The sequence below is a fragment of the Canis aureus genome, chromosome 3, assembly GCF_053574225.1.
Source record: "Canis aureus isolate CA01 chromosome 3, VMU_Caureus_v.1.0, whole genome shotgun sequence".
NCBI lineage: Eukaryota > Metazoa > Chordata > Mammalia > Carnivora > Canidae > Canis > Canis aureus.
Window position 1 is genome coordinate 78,838,222 of NC_135613.1, and position 23,665 is coordinate 78,861,886.

The 23,665-nt window shown below is 37.9% G+C and overlaps 2 protein-coding genes across 2 annotated transcripts; both read right to left on the reverse strand.

Moving 5' to 3' along the window:
- Nucleotides 1-1,523: 1,523 nt before the first annotated feature.
- LOC144305770 (putative olfactory receptor 10D4) lies at nucleotides 1,524-2,462 on the reverse strand. The gene has a single exon (XM_077884856.1). It carries the CDS (start codon nucleotides 2,457-2,459, stop codon nucleotides 1,524-1,526), a length of 936 nt encoding a protein of 311 aa, XP_077740982.1. The 5' UTR covers nucleotides 2,460-2,462.
- A 9,577-nt stretch (nucleotides 2,463-12,039) lies between these two features.
- LOC144305775 (olfactory receptor 10N1-like) lies at nucleotides 12,040-12,972 on the reverse strand. The gene has a single exon (XM_077884871.1). It carries the CDS (start codon nucleotides 12,970-12,972, stop codon nucleotides 12,040-12,042), a length of 933 nt encoding a protein of 310 aa, XP_077740997.1.
- Nucleotides 12,973-23,665: the final 10,693 nt, after the last annotated feature.

The following is a 23,665-nucleotide window of genomic DNA, read 5'->3' on the forward strand; positions in this document are numbered from 1 at the left end:
TTTAGTATTGCCATGTGTTTCTTCACAGTGACAAGTGATAAAATGCTTAAAACGTGTGTTTCTGTGTGTGTGTTTAAAGAACATGAGTAGAGGTTTTTTATTTAAGTATTTTTTAAAAAATTTTTATTTATTTATGATAGTCACAGAGAGAGAGAGAGAGAGATTGAGAGAGAGAGGCAGAGACATAGGCAGAGGGAGAAGCAGGCTCCATGTACCGGGAGCCCGATGTGGGATTCGATCCCGGGTCTCCAGAATCGCACCCTGGGCCAAAGGCAGGCGCTAAATCGCTGCGTCACCCAGGGATCCCATGAGTAGAGGTTTTAAAACATATGCTTATTTCAGCACTTGCCAAGGGGGTAGTTCTGGGAAGAAAATGAAAGTGTTCACATTTAGGAAGATGGAAAGCTAGGAGCACAAATCTTTGGAGTCTGGAGGAAGAGAGAGGTGAAGGAGTATGAATGCTACTGACAGCATCATGGCAGGGCTTAAAGAACTGGGTTAACTCTTGTGTTTTCCAATTAACAGAATATTTTAAATGATAGCAACTTTCCTATAATGGAAGTTATTAATTTTGGTGAAATTTATAATACAGTGATAAGGGAAAATCGAACCATGGTTTACATTTTATCCTTTAACATTTGACATGTTTATTATTTCAATTCAATTGTTCCTTATCTGGATAGGCCTTCCGTGAGTGTAACAAAGGTTGCTTGAAATTTGATTTTTAGCCAGAGTGACCACTTAATTGCTTGTAAGGTACAATTACAATATCTCACACTAGAGAATTTTATATAGCAAACCACAAAGCACTGGTGATTGGCATTTCTGTCACTGGAGTCCATTCAATATCTTCTAACAGCTCACGCCACAGTGTGAGGCTATACCTTCTACCTGGAGAACTTATTTTCAAGCATTTGCTGATAAACAGGAACTGAAGATAAGGAAAGGAAGAAAATAATCATTCTATTATGAAGAATGCTGTTTTACTCCTAAAATACAGCTGGTTTGCTTTCCCTCTCTCCCTCTCTTTTTCTATTTCTTTCATTCTCTTTCTTTATTCCTTCCTCTTCTTTCTTTCTTTCTTTTTTCTTTTTGTTTTAGTGCAAAAAGGAAGGATATTGAGTTCTGATATTCTATTTTATTCTGAGCTTTCTTGACTTTCTTTCCAACCTTCCCTCTTTCTAGATTTTTGTGAATGTGCTTTTAACTGAGATTATGAGATTATGTTCTCTTAATTTTCAGAGATTAAACAACTAAGAAATGCTTTAGGGATGACGGTGGTTCTGGGAAAGAATTCCATGAAGTGTAAGAATCAGCTCATTCTAAATAAAGTGACCCTATTAATCATCTTTCATTATAAAATAGAGGGAAACAGGAAACAGGCACATATTTTAAAACTTAGTGAAGTTAATTAGTAGATTGGCTCAGAGTATATTTAATTTAAATACCTTGGAACCTGCAAATGGGAATTTGTCCTAAGAAATGGAGAATCAAATTTTGCCCAGCAAAGCTTTAGGTTTTTCTCACTTATTCTCCACAGCAAAGCCTCTCTTATGAAATACATTCCTCAGGGCTGATTTTACATCCTTATTCCTCAGGCTGTAGATGAGTGGGTTCAGCATAGGGGTTACAAGATTATTCAATATCTGAATTATTGCACCGAGCAAGGCACTGGGATTGGGCTGGAGATAGATGATGATTACTGGTCCATAAGCACAAAGAATTGCAGTGATGTGGGCACTGCAAGTGGAGAAGGCTCTCTGCCTGCCTTCTGCCGAACGGATTTTTGATATGGAGATCCCAATGTGAGTGTAGGAAACAAGGATGAGAAAAAAGCAAATGAGAGACAGAAGACCAACATTTGTGAAACCTACCCTCTGGGCTAGAGATGTATCACCACAGGCTAGAGGTAGGACTGCAGGTATGTCACAGAAGTAGTAGTCCACCTCATTAGAGGCACAGTAGGTCAACTGGAAAGTGAGGGAGGTTAGAATAATGGCGTGAACACAACCACCCATCCAGGTCCCTGTGGCCAAGATGGAGCAGACCCTGTGGTTCATGATGACCATGTATCTCAAAGGATAACATATGGCAACAAAGCGGTCATAGGCCATCACTGTGTACAAGAAACACTCAGTGCAGCCCAGGAAATGATAGAAGAAGAGCTGGGACACACAGCCCTGAAAAGAGATACCTTGACTCTGCCCTGAAAGGTATAACAGCATCTTGGGAACAGTTGTTGAAGAGAAACCCAGGTCGAACATGGAAAGATTTCCCAAGAAAAAATACATAGGAGTGTGCAGCCGAGAGGAAGAGACGATAGCTGTAAGGATGAGCACATTTCCCAACAGAGTGCATAAGTATAACGAGGAGAACAGGAAAAAGAGGACAGTCTCTAGGCCCTCTGTCTCAGGGATTCCCAACAGGATGAATTCTGTCACCAATGTGTGATTTCTCATTTTTATGGAGGAATCAACTCTTGGGTGTCTGTGGAAAGAAATCTGTGGTTAAATTTAATATGTATGTAAATCAACTGTGTTTAATTCAATGAAGTGGAAAAGGAGCCAAAGGATCCAGATGTTTACAGAGTAGTGCTTGATCTGCCTGCTTCTATCTCCATATTGGGTATCTTTCTGTAGGAGCAGTTTCTATTTGGATGCCCCTTACTACAGTCTCACCAAGAAGCCCTATCTGACTAGTCTTCCACTACTCATGTATGCTACCCAATTGCTTTGATTCCTAGTGCTACTTTGTGATTCTAAGAGGACAACTATGAAGACTCAATGTCTTTGTCACAAACGAGGTCCCATCCAAGTTTCTTATATTCATCTAAGACAATTTGGTCACATTAGCTCTCCAAAAATCATTTATGAACTGATAAGTCATACGTACAAAAGATACAGAATTTTTCCCACATCATCTCCTTAGGTATGAGGTCAACAATGGGAAACTATCCCAAAGAAGGTCTCAAATAGCTCTTCATGAAGCCAAGATTATATGAACAGGCTCCGTGTGCTCTAGGTTTTAGAGCATGTAACTGGTAGTCACCAATCCAGTCTCCAGAGTCTATAATTGTCTAATCAGACCCCCGTTAAGGAATAGCCTAATTTTATGGCAGCAGAAGGCACAGGGGTGATCGTTAGAAGTTCCTATCCAATTTCCATATTTAAAAAAACTCTGATATCTTTTTCAACTTTTCAACTTGTTTTAACTTTTCCAATACAGTGAGATCTTTAAGTTATAGATCAACTTGTGAATGCTGTTGCCTAAGCCCTTTACCTACCTATCTATCATCTACTTTTTAATTTTTTGGTGATTGTGAGGGGAGAGAAAGAGTGAGAGCCAAAATAAGAGAAATAAAGGGAAAACTCTGGGCACTTACATGGCAAATGGGGAATATAACTGGCTGGTGCTACTGAATGCACTCCATTGAAGGAAGGAGCCCTCCTCTGCTAAACCGTCATCTGCTTAGAGTTTGCAGGTGGATATCCTGAATTCTTCTCTTCTCAGTCACTTCCAATAGAGAATGTCACAGACCTAAATGTGCTTTAACTCCCTGATAGACTTCTCTCTGACTCTAGGAATTGCTATCATTCCCAAATACAGGCAATTTTAAATAGCTTTGTCTTCCTTTGGGTATTAATCCCTCAAGTCTGGGACCCTATTGAACAGAAGAGCAATTAGCTACTTAGACTAATTGGACCTTAGAGATGGGGTGGGGCAGGGAAGAAAAGTTACTAAAGGTGAAATCTTTCATGATTTCCATTGTAAAACATACTTCAGTGGAATAAGAATTATAAAAAATTCATTTGGTGCATGTATTACACATTTTACATTTACATTTATGTATTTCCTACTCTTTCATGTGTATGTGTTATTGTAATAAACAAATTATGTTATTTTCTTGCACTGTATGAAAGGATTGACTGAGTGCAAACAACAGCAACTGGAGTAACCTAGAGAATAAAATCAATGAGTGAAAAACTAGCCTCATGGAAGTGTGGAACTAGGGTAGCTCCAGGGCCCTCAGCAGTAGGAATTTGTGGAGCAGCCCCCGGGGAATCACCACCAGATGATTCAACCTCAGCTGCCTTTTGCTTGCACATGCTTCAGCTCCAGATTCAAATCTGATTTCCTTGGCTGGGTCACATGCTTACCTCTGTGGCCAGGGTACAGAGTACAGTGAAATGGAGATGAGCAGTTCTCCAAAGGGTAGTGGAAAGGCTTATTGCCAGGAAATAGGGGGAAGAAGCATGCTAAGAGGCTAAGAGAAAGTTTAGCTATCACTCGAAGCATCTGTCTCGTACCACTTGGCATTTGTTCAAGCTTCCAAGTTAAATGCCTTTATATGCTAGAAGTATTTTTTTGGCGGGGGTAGGGGGTGGCTTACCAAATTCCTCATTAAATGCTTTCATTCATTTGCTTATTTGCGCATACATGATTCATTTATTCCAACAAATACCAGTTATGACAGGCAGGGCATCAATTATTGGAAATCCAGAAAGGTCAGGGAAGGAGTGGTCAGATATAGACCTTCTGCTCAAAAAACTTAAGCGTCTGAGAGACAGTGTTTTATTTAAACCTCATAAAACTCTGATGAGTCTTCTACGGATGAGGAAAGTTAGGATCAAAAAACAAATCATGAAAAAAAAACAAATCATGAAGCTCGCCATATAATTTTTGATCTTCAAGATTCAGTGTTTAAGAAGTGTTTAAGTAGATACAGTATTCCACATACTTCTGAAATTTCGATGTGAAAAGTAAACTTAGTGTCTTTTTTTGCACATCTACCTAATGGTAAAAGGGTGTAAAAGTTCACAATTCTACTATTCTGTTAATTCTTGTCTTTGATGTTTTGAGGCATGACAACTGCCTTGAAAAAGTAATGTGTACAAATAGAAAAGATGGTTTAAAAAAAAGATGGTAAATATGCCTTTGAGTAGGAAGTGAAATACCATTAAATTTGTCTTGGTCTGGTAACAATTTATTCAGGGAAGACATACGCCATGGACTGTCATAGATATCCAACCCAAACATTGAGAATCAAGATGATCTTGTGATAAATTAATATCACAATCACAGTGAAAACACAAATAGTCTACATTCCCAAAAGGTCAGCTGCTTTCAGTGATGATACCTATTACAGAATGGTGATCAGATCTCAATAGGACAGACTTTCATAGAATAACTTAGGAAGTTTTCTTATTTTTCCTCCAGAAAGTGTAAAGATGTTCTAGAATTATCATAAGCCACAAAAGTATAATTGCAAGTTGTATTTCTTCTGCATTGTTTTTTTTTTAAAGATTTTATTTATTTATTTATTCATAGACACAGAGAGAGAGGCAGAGACACAGGCAGAGGGAGAAGCAGGCTCCATGCCGGGAGCCTAACGTGGGACTCCATCCGGAGTCTATAGGATCACACCCCAGGCTGTGCCAAACTGCTGCGCCACCGGGGCTGCCCTTTTATCTGCATTGTTAAGCAAAATTTCTATTTGGTTTTTATTTTAATAGATTGTTATTTAAGCTACTAAATTTTGTGGTTGCATTTTGCGTAGCAATAAATAACATTAATTCTTGGCCTTGAGGCTACATCTGTAAAAGCAGCTTTTATTCTTCTTTGCTTGTTTATTTTGTTGTTTGCTTTTAAAACATTTTTTTGTTTGAATTCCAGTTAGGTAATATACAGTGTAGTATTAGTTTCAGGTGTCCAAAATAGTGACTTTACACTTCCATACATCACCTGGTTCTCATCACAAGTGCCCTCCTTAATCCCCATTGCTGATTTTGCCCATCCCCTCACCCCACTCTCTCTGGTAACCATCAGTTTATTCTCTATAGTTATGAGTCTGTTTCTTGGTTTGCCTCTCCCTCTCTCTAGGATAGAACCTAGCAGTTGGGTAGTAGTCTATGTGCTAAGCCTATAAAAACAGTCATTCCAATAGGGCATGAGAGCAACCCCAATAAAGAAAATTAATAGGATTGCTAGCAAACACTTGAGATAGGTAACCATGAATGTATAGTATTGCTAAACTGCCTGGTTTGTGATTTTTCTCTAAGAAAGCCTAACAGGATGGTTTTAGGAATGGAGCAAGTAGGTGGGATCACTGAAGACTGGGTAGGAAGACATGATGGAGGGAAGGGTCTGAGTACTTTGGAACTATTTATAATAATAATAATAATAAATCTAAACTAATAAGAAGCTAAGACAAGAAATGTTGACAGGAGGAAAGAAAGTGACGTAAACAAATGAGAAGTTTCAATGACGTCATTTATTAATTCCCCCCAAATTTAGTAGCAGCTGCAGTGATGTGCTAAAACTGCTAAGTTCTGGGGCACCTGGGTGGCTCAGCTGGTTAAGCGTCTGATTTTGGCTCAAGTCATGATCCTCACTCGATCCCATATGGAGTCCTGAGATCATCCCATATCGAGTCCTGAGATCAAACCTCGTGTCTGGCCACCTGCTCAGCAGGGAGTCTGTTTTCCCTCTGCCCCTCCCCCCCACTCATTTTTTTTCTCTCTCTCTCTCTCTTTCTCAAATGAATGAAAAACATAAAAATAAAAAATAAAACTACTATGTCCTGGTGAACAGGGATTGTCCTTGGTCTCTGCCCTCAGAGACCTTACAGTCTAGTAAAAGAAGAAAGACATTAACCAACTAATCATACATAACATAATTATTTAATAAGGCAAATGCTAGGAAGAAAAGTTCAATGGATTGAAAAGTGATAATGGGAGAGTATTTGTGTTCGCTCACGTTCCTCCTTCCTGTCAGTAAACATGTGTGCACATTAGGATTTGTAGCGAGGTGATGCTCCCTGAAGGTTGGGGAGGACTTCCTTGGGAAAATGTTATCTGAGCCGAGACCTGAAGAGTGAGTAAAGGTGCAGGAAGGGGAATTCTAGGTGGGGGGCAAAGCACATGCAAAGGCTTTGAGCCCATTTGAGAAACTCAAGGAAAGAGAGGAAAAGAACTGTGAGATCAGGCTTTAGAGGCCGAATGGGAAATGATTACCAGGGCCTGGCCTGTCACTGTAAAGACGACGGAAGGTTTCTATGAGGAGCTTTAAGAAACAGCAAGAGGGTTTTCAGCAGGATTGCATTTGAGTTTTATGGGAGTGAGGGAATATGAGGAGATAATCCCAGCTATTGAAGTGAGCGAGAATACACTGAGGGCGATAAATAAGGAAGATCTTTGCACTACAGAATTTAAGATACTTGGTCAGGAAAAAAGGAGAAAAGACAGTCAACTAGTTCAGTGAGATGTTTACTGAGATTGCGTGTGGACTAATGCCTTGCTTTAGTTTAATCTGACAACATGAGAACAGAATTCATTTTTTGCTTTTTAAGTTTTTGTACCTGAACATACACCAAGAACCAAAATTTGATTCTGATAATCAGGTAAAGCACCCACATGTGTATCTTCTGGAAACAGACGATTGTAGCCAACTGAGGACAGAAACTAATGAGGAGGGGAAAAATAGAACCACAATCCATGGGATTAGAATATTTTATTAGAAATTAGTTTGGACACCATTTAACAACATAATATAACATAATACACACTACACCACTGGTTTTAGAAATGACTGGCCATTTTTTTCCTCCAATGTAATTATTCTTTTTTTTTTTTTTGCCTTAAAACTTTCTGGTTTGAATAATCAGCCTCACTTGATCCCATAATAAGGTGTCTTTTTTCTTTTTTCTCTTGAACATAGCTCTTTTTAAAAACAAATGTTACAATCTCATTGCAAAATCATGAGGGTAATGCAGAACCATAGAGAAGAAAGTGGAAATCACCCAAAATTGGATTATTCATTTTTATTATTTGGGTGACTACTCTTTCAATCATCCATTTATAAACAGATACATTTATATAAAGATAAAAAATAAGGTATATGTATTCACAATCTTTTTGTTATTTCCACTTGCCATGGGAATTTTGTCTTTGCCCTATTCCCTGGGCCTTTGTTTCACAGAGTCAATATACTGGGTAAGGAGAGGGCTAGAGAAGCTAGAAAGGAAAGATTCATGAAAAATAGAAAAGCCCCCGAGTAACTTGTGGAAAACAAAAGGAAAAGTTACAGTTGGTTAAGAGAAGGGATTTTTGGAGAACTTAAAGACAGAAATAATAAATAATGTGGGACAGCTCTCATACATCAGAAATAGTAAAAGGAAAAAAACTGGAAGATTTTTTTGGGCTGTGTGTGTAGAAGGTCAAATATTTATTCTCAAAAGTTTCAGCGAGGGACAGATGGGTGGCTCAGTGGTTGAGCGTGTATGTCTTCAGTTCAGGTTGTGATCTTGGGATTCTGAGATCGAGTCCCTCATCGGGCTCTACCTGGGGAGCTTGCTTCTCCCTCTGCCTATGTCTCTGCCTCTCTGTGTCTCTCATGAATAAATAAATAAAATATTTAAAAAAAGGTTTTAGAAAAATCGCTAGACTATGTACAGCTGTGTGAAGATGTGAGCTAGAATCCTAGTTCTATCTATGAGCAAACTGTGACTTAAGGGAATTTACCCGACATCCCTAAACCTTATTTCACCTTTTGTAAAATGATCTCCACATTCTTACATAGATAAATTAGATAATATACACAAACCAACTGTACAGAGCTTGGTAGGGGGTAAAGACTCAGTAAATGGCAACTTTAGGCAGATCCCCTGAAGGCTACCTTAAGCTACATATCTTCTCTGCCCACACCAAACTGAGGTATTTAGCAATTAAACTATGATCTGAGAGGGTTCAGCAGTATATGTAGTTGCAAGACAAGAGAGAGAACCAGCAAACTCAAAAACCGTAGGATAGGTGAAAACTGGATAAGCAGATTTATTTTAAGTTGTGGTAAATTACACATAGCACAAAATTTGCTATCTTTGCCATTTTAAAAAATATTTATTTATTTATTTTAGAGAGAGTGAGTGGGCATGAGCAGGGGAAGGAGGAGAGGGAGAGGCAGGGGATGAGAATCTCAAGCAGATTCTGTCCTGAGCCTGGAACCAATACAAGGTTCCATCCCACAACCCTGAGATCATGACCTGAGCCAAAATCAAGAGTCGAGGCTTAACTGACTGAGCCACCCAGGCGCCCCTACAGCATTTGTAAGTGTACAGTTTGTTAGTGTTGAGTGTATTTGTACTGTTGTGTAACCAATCCCCAGAATGTTTTGCAAAACTTGTTGTGTAACTGAAACTCTATACCCATTAAACAACTACCCATTTTCCCCTCTCCTCGCCTTTGGCAACCACTATTCTACTTTCTTTTTCTATTAATTTGACTACTCTAAGTGCCTCATATAACTGGAATCACACAGCATTTGCTTTTTTGTGACTAGTGTATTTCACTTAACATCCTTGAAGTTTATCCCTGTCATAATATGTGTCAGAATTTCCTTCCTTTTTAAGGCTGAATAATATTCTGTGTATGTATATACTGCGTTTTGTTTATCCACTTGCCATCAATGGATACTTGGATTGCTTCTACTTTTGGCTATTGTGAATGAACATGCAATGAATATGAATACCTTTTCAAGACTTTGCTTTCAATTCTTTTTGATATATACTCAGAAATGGAATTGCTGGATCACATGGTAATTTTAAATTTATTGAGGAAGCACCATACTATTTTCCACACTGGCCACACCATTTTATGTTTATACCTACAGGGGACAGAGTTTCCAATTTCTACACATCCTTGCTAACAATTATTATTTTCCTTTTTAAGTAACAGTCATCTAACGGGTATGAGGGGATGATTCATTGTGAGTTTGATTTACATTTTCTTAATGATTAGGGATACTGATAGGCTTGTTGGCCTATGTATGTCTTCTTTGGAGAAGTGTCTATTTAAAAATGGAGCTACCCATTTCTAGATCAAGTTATTTGTTTTTGTTGTTGTTGTTGTTGATGAAATAGGATTTTTCTTGATGGAGTAAGATTTTTAAGAAGTGGTTTGCACATGTGTATGTGTACAGATGTTTTAAATAAAATGTCACGTTGAATGCTTGGCTAAAGTTTTAGATATAGGAAAGATTTAAACTGTTTTGAATGTTTTGTTTCTTTTTCCCCAATTTCAAACAGTCATTACAACAATGATTTAGAAGTGATAAAAAAGTGATCAGAGTTCATTCACATGTCACCTTAAATTATATACCTTTAATTTTACTTAAATGTGGATCTATGTTTAAACTAGTGCCTGTTGTCATGCATTCTGATTATTTCACTCGTGTTCTTTCTGTGTGAATAAATATGTAATATGTCATAATTTGAATGGTTAATAGTCTTCATTCATTCATTCATTCAACAAACTTACACTGGATGCTTACTATGTCATTGGGCTATGTTCTGAATACAAAACAGTGAATAAGGCAGAAAATAAATCTATTGAATGAGTATCAATATTAGTGTGATGAATATATGTCTGTCAACACCATCCAGGCTTTACCAGATATTATAGCATCATAGCGAGTTCTTCCACCAATAGCTAGCATTGATGGGACAGCACACTAATACTAGAATTGCTTGGATCCAGCATATTATCTAGGATAGGTATTTTCAAAGTGTGGGAATAAAATTCCATGTGATCTAAATTTTAGTTAACCAGGTTAGGAGGCATCATAGGACTCTTCTATTGTACCTTAAATAATTTATTTACACTTAAATAGGCTTCTTTTTGTCTCGTGCCTTTTGTAAGGGCAGCAATATGTTTTATTTGAGATTTTCACTTTTTTTGTTTTGTTTTAATGGTTTCAAATAAGATTTGTGAGTAAAAAGGGAATGCACAAACTACAAATCACTAAAGAGTTATGAAAACTAAGAGGTAGTATGTCCATGAGCTCTCTAGTAAATAATACCTTCTTTCTCCCTAGATTCTGGAAAAAAATTGAAAAATAATTATCGACTCCGGTATTACTGGAGATCACGTTGGAAAATGTAAGTTGGTGGGAGAACCAGATGATCATGGTAATTGAACCCCATAATTAGATCACCTTCTTTTCAAACTACACAGGACAGGAAGATACCCAATACCCACTTTCCTAATCCTTTTACACTAAGGAGTAACATTGGGAGGATGGGGTAGTAGGAAAACCAGGACAACAGGCGTTAATAGGGTTGGTCTAGGCCTGGCTTTACTATAACTAGATGTGTTACAAAGGGCAAGATAATTATTACTATAGCTCAGTGTCACTAATCACATATGGGAGAATGGGTAGTTACAAATAAATGGATAATGGTGAAGTTGACATACAAACACGACCTTTGTCAGTGCATATTTTCCCAGTTATTTATTTAACACTTTCTATGTATCATGAGCTCTGGAAAGGGGTAATGAGGTTGAGTAAATTGCCAAGCAGGACTTTTAGGGGAGTTATGTAAATAAGGAATTAAATGTAGAGCCTTGGGAGTTAACTGGAGTTCAAGTTTGATGTACTACTTACTGTGCAATGTTGGGACCATTATTTAAAATCTTTAATCCTCAAAGCTGTTTTTGTTTGATTGTTTTGTTTTGTTTTTACAAAATGGAAACTCTATTATGTGAAAGTGATTATAATCATCATAATGCCTGGAAAGCAGATCGTGCTCTATAAATGTTAATGAATACTATTCTTGGCAACACGGAGGAACTTAAATGTTTATAAGCATAAAAGAAGAATATTCCAAGCTCAGAAAGAGAAATGAAATGAAGAGTGATCTGGCACAGAGGTGGACTAATGAGGTGTGTATCTTGGACCACCACAGATCCTCACTGTCCTCAACCAGACAAAGTTGGCTGCCCATTAGAAAAATAAGAAATCTATTTCCAGCTGCTTGCTATGCCCCATGGATTCCTTATCTAAGAATAAGTCGCTGAGGATGACATTGATTGTAGACCTATTTATAGGGCCCCAGGGGTTGCAGAGACACACAAACCTAGAAAATTTTATTAAGCAAAAATTACAATGCTTTCAAGGCAGCATTTACTACTATTTATTTGAGAGGAGGAAATATGCAGATGATATTGAGAAATAAATTTCCAAAATCCATTTTAAAAAGCCCATAATTTATTCCAGAGAAATAAATACTAGATGGCGGAACACTCTTTTTAGGGAACTTTTCACTTCTTTGTTTCTTAAGGAATAGATTAATGAGTTCAGCATGGGTGACACAATATTATTTAATATCTGTACCATAGCCCCGAGCAAGGGGTTGGGTGTGGGCTGCAGATAGATGATGATCACAGGACCATAGGCACAGAGGATTGCAGTGAGGTGGGCACTGCAGGTGGAGAAAGCTTTCTGCCTGCCCTCTGCCGAGCGGATTCTCAGAATGGCAATCCCAATGCGCGTGTAGGAGACACAAACACTGAACCAGAGCATTAAAGCCAGAAACCCAACATTAGTGGAGCCCACTCTCTGGGCCAGGGAGCTGTCAGCACAGGCCAGGGGTAAGACAGCAGGAATGTCACAGAAAAAGTAGTCCACCAGGTAGGAGCCAGAGTATGTTAACTGAAAGGTGAAGGAGGTCAGGATGGTGGCGTGAAGACAACCCACCAAGCAGGCTGCCATGACCAAGCCAACACAGACCCCAGGTCTCATGATGAGCATATACCTCAGGGGGTGGCAGATAGCCACAAAGCGGTCATATGCCATCACAGAATAGAGGCATCCTTCAGTAGACCCCAGGAAATGGTAGAAAAAGAGCTGTGCAACACAGCCCTCGTAAGAAATGGCATGACTTTGGCCAGAGAGATAGAACAGCATCTTAGGACAGGTTACAGATGGGAACAACATGTCAAAAATAGATAGGAGTCCCAGGAAGAAGTACATAGGGGTGTGCAGGGTAGAGGAAGAAACAACTGCTGTAAGGATGAGTAAATTGCCCAGCAAGGTGAAGAGGTAAATAAGTGAGAAGATGACAAATAGCACAGTCTCCATTCCCTCCGTCTGAGGTATTCCCAGTAGAATAAACTCACGGAGCTCTGTGTGATTCCTCATGTTCCTGGAGCAGACAAGATGGTGAAACCATGAATGTGGAGGCTGACTCATGGCAGACACAATACCAACACATTCATCACCATCAATTTTTTTTTAAGATTTTATTTTTAAGTAATCTCTATACACAACATAGGGCTTGAACTTAGAACCCCAAGATCAGGAGTCCCATGCTCTGCCAACTGAGCCAGCCAGATGCTCCAGCCTTTGTTTAAATATAAATATGCTGAAATTAAGAATTCAGGATTCCACCAAAGACATTTAGGGGATGGTAAAACAAATCTATGCTTTTATATCTCAAGATATCATCTTCCTTCATGAATATGGATACAAAGCAATATGAAACACCACCATGGTGAAATACTGGATGGGCTAAGGGGACAAAGACCTCAATATCAAACTATGAACGTAATTTAATTAATATCCATAACCAATTATACAGCAATAAATGCCTCCAAATAGACTTGCCTGGAAGTCTCATCCTCCTGATTCCTTTTCAGAACATGCCTGCAGTAACTCAAAGACATCATCCAATGCCCTGAGTATTCATCAAAGGTTAATGTGGGCACCCACACCTTTGATGACAGCAATGGATTGTGATTCAGTGCAATGAGCATTAATGTTTGGATTGTATTAATATTATCTTAATTGAGTATACTCCTTAATCTGGGCATTTTCTTATTTGGCGATGCTCATTTGACTGAAAAGAAACTGAATCTGGATGTCATCTTGGGATTTTAGGTGGTTTAGAGATTAGCAGCTAAGTTGTATTATGGAGAAGGTAGGTTTTAGTGAAATTATATCACATATAAAGATGTAGCTATGGGATATTTAATCTTTGCTAACAATGAGAATTTTGGATCCTTAGTGCAATAAAAATATATCAATTTTGCAACTGTTTTGTGTTTTCCACTTTTTATTTGTTTATTTTTGATTCTGGTAAGAAAATTTACAATGAGACCTACTTTCTTAACAGATTTTTAAGTGTACGTTATTGTTAACTATAAGCACGATATTGTGCAACAGATCTCTAGACTTTATTCAGTTTGCCTTACTGAAACTTTATACCCTTTGATCTGCTCCCATTTTCTCTCTCATCCCTGCCCCTGGCAACCACCATTCTGACTCTGCTTCTATGAGTCTAAGTGTCACTTTAAAGGGAAAAGTCAGTGTGCTGAGAATCTGGAACTGCCGCTAGGGCGTGCTGTGGGCAGCTGTTACAGTGCCGGAATTCAAAGGTATTTATGAATTGTTCCCAAAGAGATGATGTTTTCACTTTCGGTTTTTACTTTCATGATTCGTTTTTTTTTTCTTGAAATCCAAAATATATGAAAACTGTCAGTTATAATTTCCTAACTTCTAATTATAATTCCTGATTGATTTCTCCGATCCTGTTTTATAATTAAGCTACTAATTGATCATTTTATCTTCTAAAAACATGACAAGTGGTAAGATAGGTTAGTACTATTCATAGATACCAAAGAAATTCCAAAGGAACTGAATTTAGGTTCCTTTAGATTGTAAAGCCTCTGAGAGTAAACACCATAATTTGCCACTAAATCTGCAGTATTTATCACAGTGCTTGTAAATGGTTGGCGTTTAAATATTTGTTAGGTAGGTAGATGAACAAAAGTTGGAAATTAGTTTATGAATATAGTTTGGTTGTAAATTCAATGAAGAGACTGTGTCTATTCTTGTTCAGCACTTTATCTTTAGAACTTAGAAAATAGTAGTACCCAATAAATGTGTTTATTTGAATAGAATTTTAGAATGCTCTGAAATGAGTCCTTTTGTCTTTAGACTACTGTGAGCCTTTTTTATTAACCCTGGAAGTCAATGGCTGTAGTGAGCCTCCTTTTGGCTTGAGAGTCCATGCCTAATGAAAGAAATTCAGGTACTCAGCAAAATGTAGAGTACCTAATTCTCGACCTAGAAAAGAGAAGATGAACCTTGAACATTTTCATAACTGCTGGCAGCTCATCATTGTCTCTTGCTGGAGGGGAAAATATGTAAGTGATAGACAGAAGTAGAGAGCTAAGGAAGAAGACCTTCCTGAAAAGAAGGAAAAGGAGTAAGATATGACTGGTGGAACATTCTGTAGCAAAAATAAAAGAACATAGAAAGGAATTATTGCAAAAATACTAAAATTCGACAAAAATAATTCACACAACCGTAAGTTCTAGATTTGGATTATGCATCTTAGTTCATGTGATAATTAGAGTGAGAACAGCATTATCATAATATATTAATGCAACTGATTTACTTTGTTACTACCATCTCACAGTATTGAGTCTCTAGAGAGACTTGTATTGAGTTCTTTGATTCATTGGGTTTCTTGCTGGAGGAAAGCCAGTATGCCTCACTTTTTTCCTAGATGACTTTTGGGTGCTTCCAATGAGCACTCAAATCTGAACCTGAAGTCAGTTTGTACTTGTGTTGAAGCTGTTACAGGAAGACTGCATGGCCACGGAGGGGGGGTCCCATGCTCTGGATTAGCCATCTCTTTACATAGGCACCCTTGTAAATTTCAGAACAATTTTGGTCAGGTTCAATAAACAGAGAGGACTAGTAGAATAGCTGCTGTGAGGGAATGGTGGTAAAGAAAGACAAGACTTTTATGCAGATAGATTTAATTTTAAATCTAGTCTCTTGGGGCACCTGGTGGCTCAGCTGGTTGATCATCTGATCCTTGGTTTCAGCTCAGGTCACGATCTTGAGTCATGAGATTGAGCCCTGTATCAGGCTCCATGCTTAGCATGGAGTCTGTTTGAGATTCTCTCTCTCTTTCCCTCTCCCCCTTCCCCTACTCACACTTGCTATCTCTCTCCCTCTTAAATAAATAAATAAATAAATAAATAAATAAATAAATAAATCTTTAAAAAAATAAATCTAGTCTCTTGCTTACTGATCTTGGGACTTTTCTATGTTTCATTTTACTAATCTCTAAAATAGGAATGGTATAATATTCTAAGTATTGTTGGGTGGATTAAGTGGGATAATGCAATATGAGGCTTCTAATGTGGTGTCTTATCATATTGTAGGTACCCAGCAACTGTTACTGATTTCTATAATCTGGGCAAGAGTAAAAACACTCTTGTAATATACTGACTTAATATTAATATGAGCATAGCTAATGTCAAAGAACTCACGGTTTGGAGGAAGTGTTTAGAAAATATCCCTGGGTACCCATGGTGGTTTCCTCTAAATTCTGCTGAGGTACAAAAATAAAACATGTGATGGAAAAAATTGGAACCATGCCTTAAATGTCTGCCTCATCCCTTATACCTCATATGCAAACACCCATCTCTCTAAACCATTCAAAACATGGTAAAATATGGATCATGCTAATTCATGATATCAGTGATACGCAAGATAAAGCATGAGATGTTTCTGTTGATTCTAAAGCAGTTTAAATATTTCTGTAGCATAAAAACTGAAAGCAAAGAAAAATTATGAGAAATATCTCCTGAAAATAACACTATTTCAGATTGAGATTTTATTTACCATATTTAAAAAAAATTATACCTATAGCTTCAAATGTTATTTTTTAAAATCTTAAACATTCGAGTTCCTCACCATTTCTAGCTCTGCAACTAGACAGGCATCAAAGATGCACATGGAGTCAAGAAAGATAAATCAAATAGCAATTTAGAGTTGCACCCCTAGTAGATACAGACACAACTTTCTTAGACAATACAGCTCAATACAAACATTTATCTAAGGCAGAGGCCATATTGTTACAAGATTTTTATTCCCTTGGTGCCTGCAGTTCTTGGTCATGCTGCTTCGAAGAATGGAGAGGGAGACCAGATGAATGCGGTGGGCAGCAAGGCAAAGTTTATAGAGCAATAGTACAAAGCTTCTGGAGAGGGAAGGGGCCCAAGAGGGTTGCTGTTTTGGTGTTCAAATTGAGGGGTTTTTATAATTTCTTTTGGGGAACTATCTTGAGCATCTGAGGGTTGGCTTTGTAGATTGGCTGCTAAGGTGTGCCAACCAGGGTTTTGATCATGTACCTGTTTACCTATTGGGTTATTGCTCACATGTTGATGGTTTTTGAGCCAACATCTGGAGACTAATTGCCTCAACTCGTGATAATGATCAATGTTTTATGATTAATTATTTTGTTTCAGGGTGTTTTGCAAAAGTTATCTCTGCAGAGGCTTCTAGACAGAATACTATTGTGGTCTTGTCTAAGCTATAAAACAGGTGTAGTTTCATCTTGGCTGTCTGGCTTTCTATTTTCTTGTTAGAGATCCTGGTCCTGATTACCTAATCTGCCTAACTGTCCAACTAACTCCTAACAATGTGATATATTAAAAGAACTTGGATTAGAGGTCTAAAGACTGAAGTCCAAGTTTTGATTTTTGGTGGTGTGACTATGGATAGGAAACTTAAAATTTCTGAACCTCATCTTCTCATCTGTAAAGAAGAGTGATGAGAATGTAAACATTCTCTGTACCAGTAAACTCAACCTAAATTTCTCATTCTAACTAGAATATTTTTGAGAGTCAAAGAGGCCATTATTAATAATTAAAGCAGGACAGTATGAGTAACATAGGAAACTTCTGCCACATCACTGAGTAATCTCCTTAGCATCATGCCCTTCATTTGTGTCCCACATATCTGGATTTGATATGCACCACTAAAACTGTGCTCCTTGAAATGTGAGATATTTTTCTCTTTTAAGGAGGCTACATGCCTAGTGTGGAGCCCAACATGGGGCTTGAACTCATAACCCTGAGATTAAGACCTGAGCTGAGATCAAGGGTCAGATGCTTAAGCAACTGAGCCACCCAGGTGTCCCAAAATGTGGGATATTCTTATAATTGTGCTTGGTATATAGTGTATACTCACTAAATGTTTTTGATTAACTGAGATAATATTTATTTCATGGAATTTTTGTTAAGATTTAATATGATGTTTATGAAAGATCTTGATACATAATAAAGTGCTATATGGTGGTTAATTATTATATATACTATAGAGAGTCTCGTGCTAAAGAATTTGGGAAGTTCTTACCTGTATGAAGAGGATAGTCAATGTCTTAAACTTGAATGAGGTCACTCTGGGAAACACAGTAAAGGAGGCCAAAAGAGGTGTGGAGGCCAAACCTTGAGAAATACTACATTTTTTGGAAAAGGAAAAGTAAAGGGAGTATGTAAGAAGAAATATATCCATTCTTTGAAGAATTTGAAAGATAACTGAGAGAATGTTTTTTATATATCTTTGTATCAGAAGGATTATTTTCTCCATGCCATAGAAATATATTTTCTTGGACTACCTGGGTGGCTCAGTTGCTTAAGCATTAGACTCATGATTTCGGCTCAGGTCATCATCCCAGAGTCATAAGATAGAACCCCACATTGGGCTCTGTGCTCAGTGGGATGTTTGCATCTTTCCCTCTCCCTCTGCCCCTTCCCTCTCAAATAAATAAATAATTCCTAAAATAAATATATTTTCTCCATGTCAGGGAATACATCGAATTCTTTAATCCTAAGCAACTATGTGGTGCTTGGAATATAATAGATGCAGAATTAAGTCTTGATGAACAAAAGAAAGAGTAAATGAATGTATTCCTGCATGCTATTTGATGGAGTGAATGGAGGTAAGGATTATAGTCATTGCATAAAATGAGAAGGAAGCCCTTGGCTGTGATTTCTTCCAACAGTCCTTGCTACTCAAGACTCTAGAGTGACAGTCAAAGTAAAAAATTGAGAAAGATGGGGAGATGCTCTGAAACTTACGTGGTCAAATGATCATGACTGCCTCAAGTAAGGAAAACAAAATTTTCCTTCCTTTTATTTTCAGTTTCTTCTATAGAGGTGTGGGGCTCTCCATTTCAAAGTCTGTCTTCCCTAGGTGGCATGGAATTGGACTTGGATGCTCTAACTGTAGACCCCAAATGGTCTTTTTGCATTCAGACTCACACAGAGGGAGGATGCTATACATTTGATGAACATCCTATTGCCTAGTGTGATTATATTATCTCAGAGTTAGCAGAAGTAGAATGATCTCCTACCTTTTAGGATTTTAAATTATCTCATAGTCCCTCTGGAACCCTATCCATGATGTATTACAAGACTCAGGGAAACAGAAGCCCTCTGAGCTTAGGGAGCAATTAAATGCTGGGTGCTGAGAGTGAAAAAATAAATTAAAAAAAAAAAAAAAAGAAAAGAAAAAATAGTACATGGTAATCAAGATAATCTTGAAAGGAATTAGGAGTCAAAGAGCTGTGGATCCCCTTGACCACCCTTTTTTCCTTTTTCTACTTTGAAGAGACTTCCCATGGAATCTCTTTGTTCTTTACAAACCTCAGGGATTAGACCTGCCATTCCTCACCCCCCAATTTCTACCTATTCCTTTACCTCTTTTGGTTGTAAAAGAAATTCTAAGATAGTGAAAAAAGTATCCACCTTGGAGCTTCTGGTGTGAAGAACAGGCCTGTTTCTCAATAGCTGTAAGTCCTTGAGAAGGTCAGTAGTCCTTTCTGAATCTTAACATACCCATTTATAAAATGGGGTTATAATAGTATTTCACAAAGTGTGACGAGTTAATGAAATAATGCTTATACATATCCTAACACAAACTACTCACTCCTATGATTATTATTGAAAATAGATGGGATGTTAATTTTATTAATAGAATCCCTCCCCCTTACTCTGCCCTACCCAATATTAGGATGAAGTTTTGTTTTCTTTGTTGGCTTAGTTTTTTTTTTGTTTTGTTTTGTTTTTAGTCTTGTCTAACTACATGTAATAAAAGTGAAAGACATGGTGAGTAACAAAAACAAAAACTAATTTTTCTAGAGTCATTAAAAATATAAGAAATCTAGTAATGCTTCTCTTCTAGAGAAGAGAGAATTTAAATGGTATAAAATTTCCAGACTCTCAGGATTTAACCAGGGTAATCCAAGAAAAGGAGAAAAATCCCAAGAAAGGGAAGGTGGAACTAACATTTAAAGAGTGCCTACTTGTGACAGATGTCTTTAAAAATCATATTTTATTTAATCCTCACAAAATATATATAGGGTAGGTATTATTAGTCTACTTCACAAATGATGACATGGATCACGAGAGAAGTTGTTTCCTCGAGATTACACAATTACTAAGTAATAGAAGTAGGAATTGAGCCTAGACTCATAGACTGAATTCAATAGCAAAACCAAGTTGATATTAAAACATCAGAACCTGGGACGACCGGATGGCTCAGTGGTTGAGCATCTGCCTTTGGCCAGGGTATGATCCCGGGGTCTGAGGATCAGGCTCCCTGTGAGGAGCCTGCTTCTCCCTCTGCCTATTTCTCTGCCTCTCTCTCTGAGTCTCTCATGAATAAATAAATAAAATCTTTTAAAAAATCTATCAAAAACTGATTCCTAGTTTTCTGTACAATTTTTGCCTCTAGATGAGGAAGGTATGCTTTCTATTGATCCTCAGGGATTCAGACCCATGAGCTTCATTCTGCTTCTCTCCTTTGGTACTTATTTGTCCTTATTTGCCCAAAGTATGTTTGCTTGTAGTTGATGGCAATTATTACTCTTAAACAATAGTCAGCATCTTCTAAAGAGTTTCTGACAAGCAGGTAAGAGGTTTTTGATGACAGCCATTATCCCTGTCTGAAATGAAAGCTGTTCATCTTACTGTGTAAATTGCTTGACACTGGTTTCTAACAAGAATTCAATATCTAGTAGCTAGATCTGTATTTTTTTCAATCCATCCTATTTATTATCCATCCATCTATGGTAAGTTCCTTTTGGGCTCGGTTTTCATGTGATCTCTTCAAATATAAAATTTGCAAGTTACCAGTGATTATATAGAAATGAGTAAGACTTTTGTACAGGGGTGCCTGAGTGGCTCAGTCGATTAAGTATCTGCCTTCAGCTCAGATCATGATCCCAGGATCCTGGGATGGAGCCCTGTATTGGCCTCCTTGCCCTGCAGGGAGCCTGTTTTTCCTTCTCCCTTTTCTCCTCCCCCTGAATGTGCTCTCTCTCTCTCAAATAAATAAATAAATAAATAAAATCTTTAAAAAGAAAGATTTGTGCACATTTCTGAGCATTTATTCATTTGATCTTTTGAAATCTATCTTACAATGTCTACTAAGGACAGCAATCACAAGACCTAAGCATATACAACCATCAGCATTTATATGTATCTATTCATGAATCAAATAATTTCATGCGTGTTAGGCATTTCGTTACTTAAAGGTTTGAAAGTTTTAAGAACACATAACGGGCTCAAGTATGATAAGAACAATACGAGGGCTTAGATGAATCACTAAGGAAACATCAGAGGAGAGAGAAAAACAGAACAGGAGGCTTATAAGAAATCATATGATGATAGGAAAGATAAAGAGCAGCAGGAAATGAGGGGATGAGCAAAACAACTTGTTCTGAACTGTACTAAGTATTTTTTTTAAGGATTTTATTTATTTATTTGAGAGAGAGAGAGAGAGATTGCATGAGCAAGGGAAGGGGCAGAGGGAGAGGGACACACAGACTGTCTGCTCAGCACAGTGCCCGACATGGGTTCAGTCCTAGGACCCTGAGATCACAACCTGAGCCAAAGTCAGACACTTCGCCAACGGAGCCACCTGCCCTGTGCTAAGTATTTCTATGCAGTAACACAAGCAGCTCTTCTTTTAGGAAGGGAAATGACCTTAAAAGAACTGGATGAAAATAAGTAGCATTTAACACACACAGGCATAAGAAGGGCATATGTGTGGCCGTGGTAGGAGCTGAAATGAATCAGACACTGTTATACTTACGGACCTCTCTTTCCATTTTATGTAAATATGCTTTTCACATTCAAAAGAATATTGTTGGCTTTAAAAGTTTACTCTTCTAATTGATCATAATTAGGTATTAGGTAGGATACGGAGCGCGTGGCAGAGCCCAAATAACTGTTATGAATCATAGAGAAATTCATTACTTTCTCCTGTAGAAGTCGGTGCTGTTATAGTGGTTCTACTCGGTGAAAGCCTCAGGGACTTAGGATCCTTCTGTCTCGCGGATTCTCCATTTTTAGGGATTTTTGCCCAATGTTCATAGTCTGGCTATGAACCAGACTCAGAGTATATCTGCATTCCCATCAGTGAATAGGAAGAGGGGAAGTGAGGACGAGGCCATACTTTTCTTTGAAAGGTGTGATGTGATGTCACACACATCATGTTTTGTTTCCCATTGGTCAGACCTTAGTCCTGAGGTCACATCTAGCTTTAAGGGAGGCTGGGAAATGTCTTTATTCTGAATGGCCAGAGACTTGGCTCAGCTTGGGCTAAGCTTGAGGATTGATATTGGAAGATACTTAGCCACATGCAGTCATGAGGACAGATTTTTGGGTGGGGACATCTAATCTAAAGTAGCTTGTCTTTATTCTCTAGTATACTACACATTTTGTTTTCCTTAAGCATTTATACTACCAGATGTTTTCTTATTTATTTCCTTGCTTATTTGTTTATTGACTATTTCCTCCCCCTGCAATGTAAGCTACAGCTAGGGAAGGATCTTTGTATCTTGTTATTGTCACAATGCCAATGTCTAAGACAATGCCTTGCCTACAGAGGAAGCCCGATATTTATGTTGGCTGAAAGAATGAATTACATGTTCTCTTTCAAAATTTGATCATTGGATTCATTTAACAGGGTATATGCCAAGAGTGAAATTATTCATTGTGTTTACACAAATTGTGAATAAACAGATAAATAAAATGTATTCATATTTTTAATAGGTATAAAGGTCTGTTTAGTTATGTGTATTGTGGGGATCCTGGGTGGCTCAACGGTTTAACTCCTGCCTTCAGCTCAGGGTGTGATCCTGGAGACCCGGGATCGAGTCCCGCATCAGGGTCCCTGCACGGGGCCTGCTTCTCCCTCTGCCTGTGTCTCTGCCTCTCTCTCTCTGTGTCTCTCATGAATAAATAAATAAATCTTTTAAAAAATTATGTGTATTGTGCCAGGTTCAGAGGCTTTTCATATAAGCATCCTTCCAAAAACCAGCATCGTATGTATGTTTTCTGATTCAGTTCCTTCCACCCCAACCACCATGTATATAGTCTGTGGCAGACCTGTAGTTTTGATCACTCTGGTCTAGTCAGATGATAAACTCTGCCCATGTTCCCAGCATCTCCCTGTTGTTGACCAGGCACTGTGGCCAACAGAGGTTATAGTCAGGAGAAACAATACCAGGTGTGATTTCTACTGAGAGAAAAGGATCATTCTCTCTCACAATTAGTTTGGTACATGTAAAGAACATAGCCCTAAAGCCTAATAATGATAAATTAGAATCTGTTCTCATATTGTGCTTTACTACGTGTGTTTATACGCACATACACACAGACATCACATCCATAAGATCCATAGGATTTTAAAAAACAAGCCAGGGAGCAAGAGAGGAAAAAATAAAACAAGATGAAATCAGAGAGGGAGAAAAACCATAAGAGACTTTTAATCATAGAAAATAGACTGAGGGGCACTGGAGGGGCGGGGCTGGGGGGACAGGGTAACGTGATGTAATGAGCACCAGGTGTTATATAAGCCTGATGAATCATGACTCCTACCTCTGTGGAGTCAATAATGCATTATATGTTAAATTAATTGAATTTATATGTTAATAAATACAATAATAAATTATATGTTAAATTAATTGAATTTAAATAAAATTTTAAAAATAAGTAAAAACAACCTATGGAGGTAGGTATGC

Excerpts from the sequence above, each read along its gene's own strand:
- LOC144305770 (XM_077884856.1), bottom strand. The coding sequence starts at position 2,459 with ATGAGAAATCACACATTGGTGACAGAATTCATCCTGTTGGGAATCCCT.
- LOC144305775 (XM_077884871.1), bottom strand. The coding sequence starts at position 12,972 with ATGAGGAATCACACAGAGCTCCGTGAGTTTATTCTACTGGGAATACCT.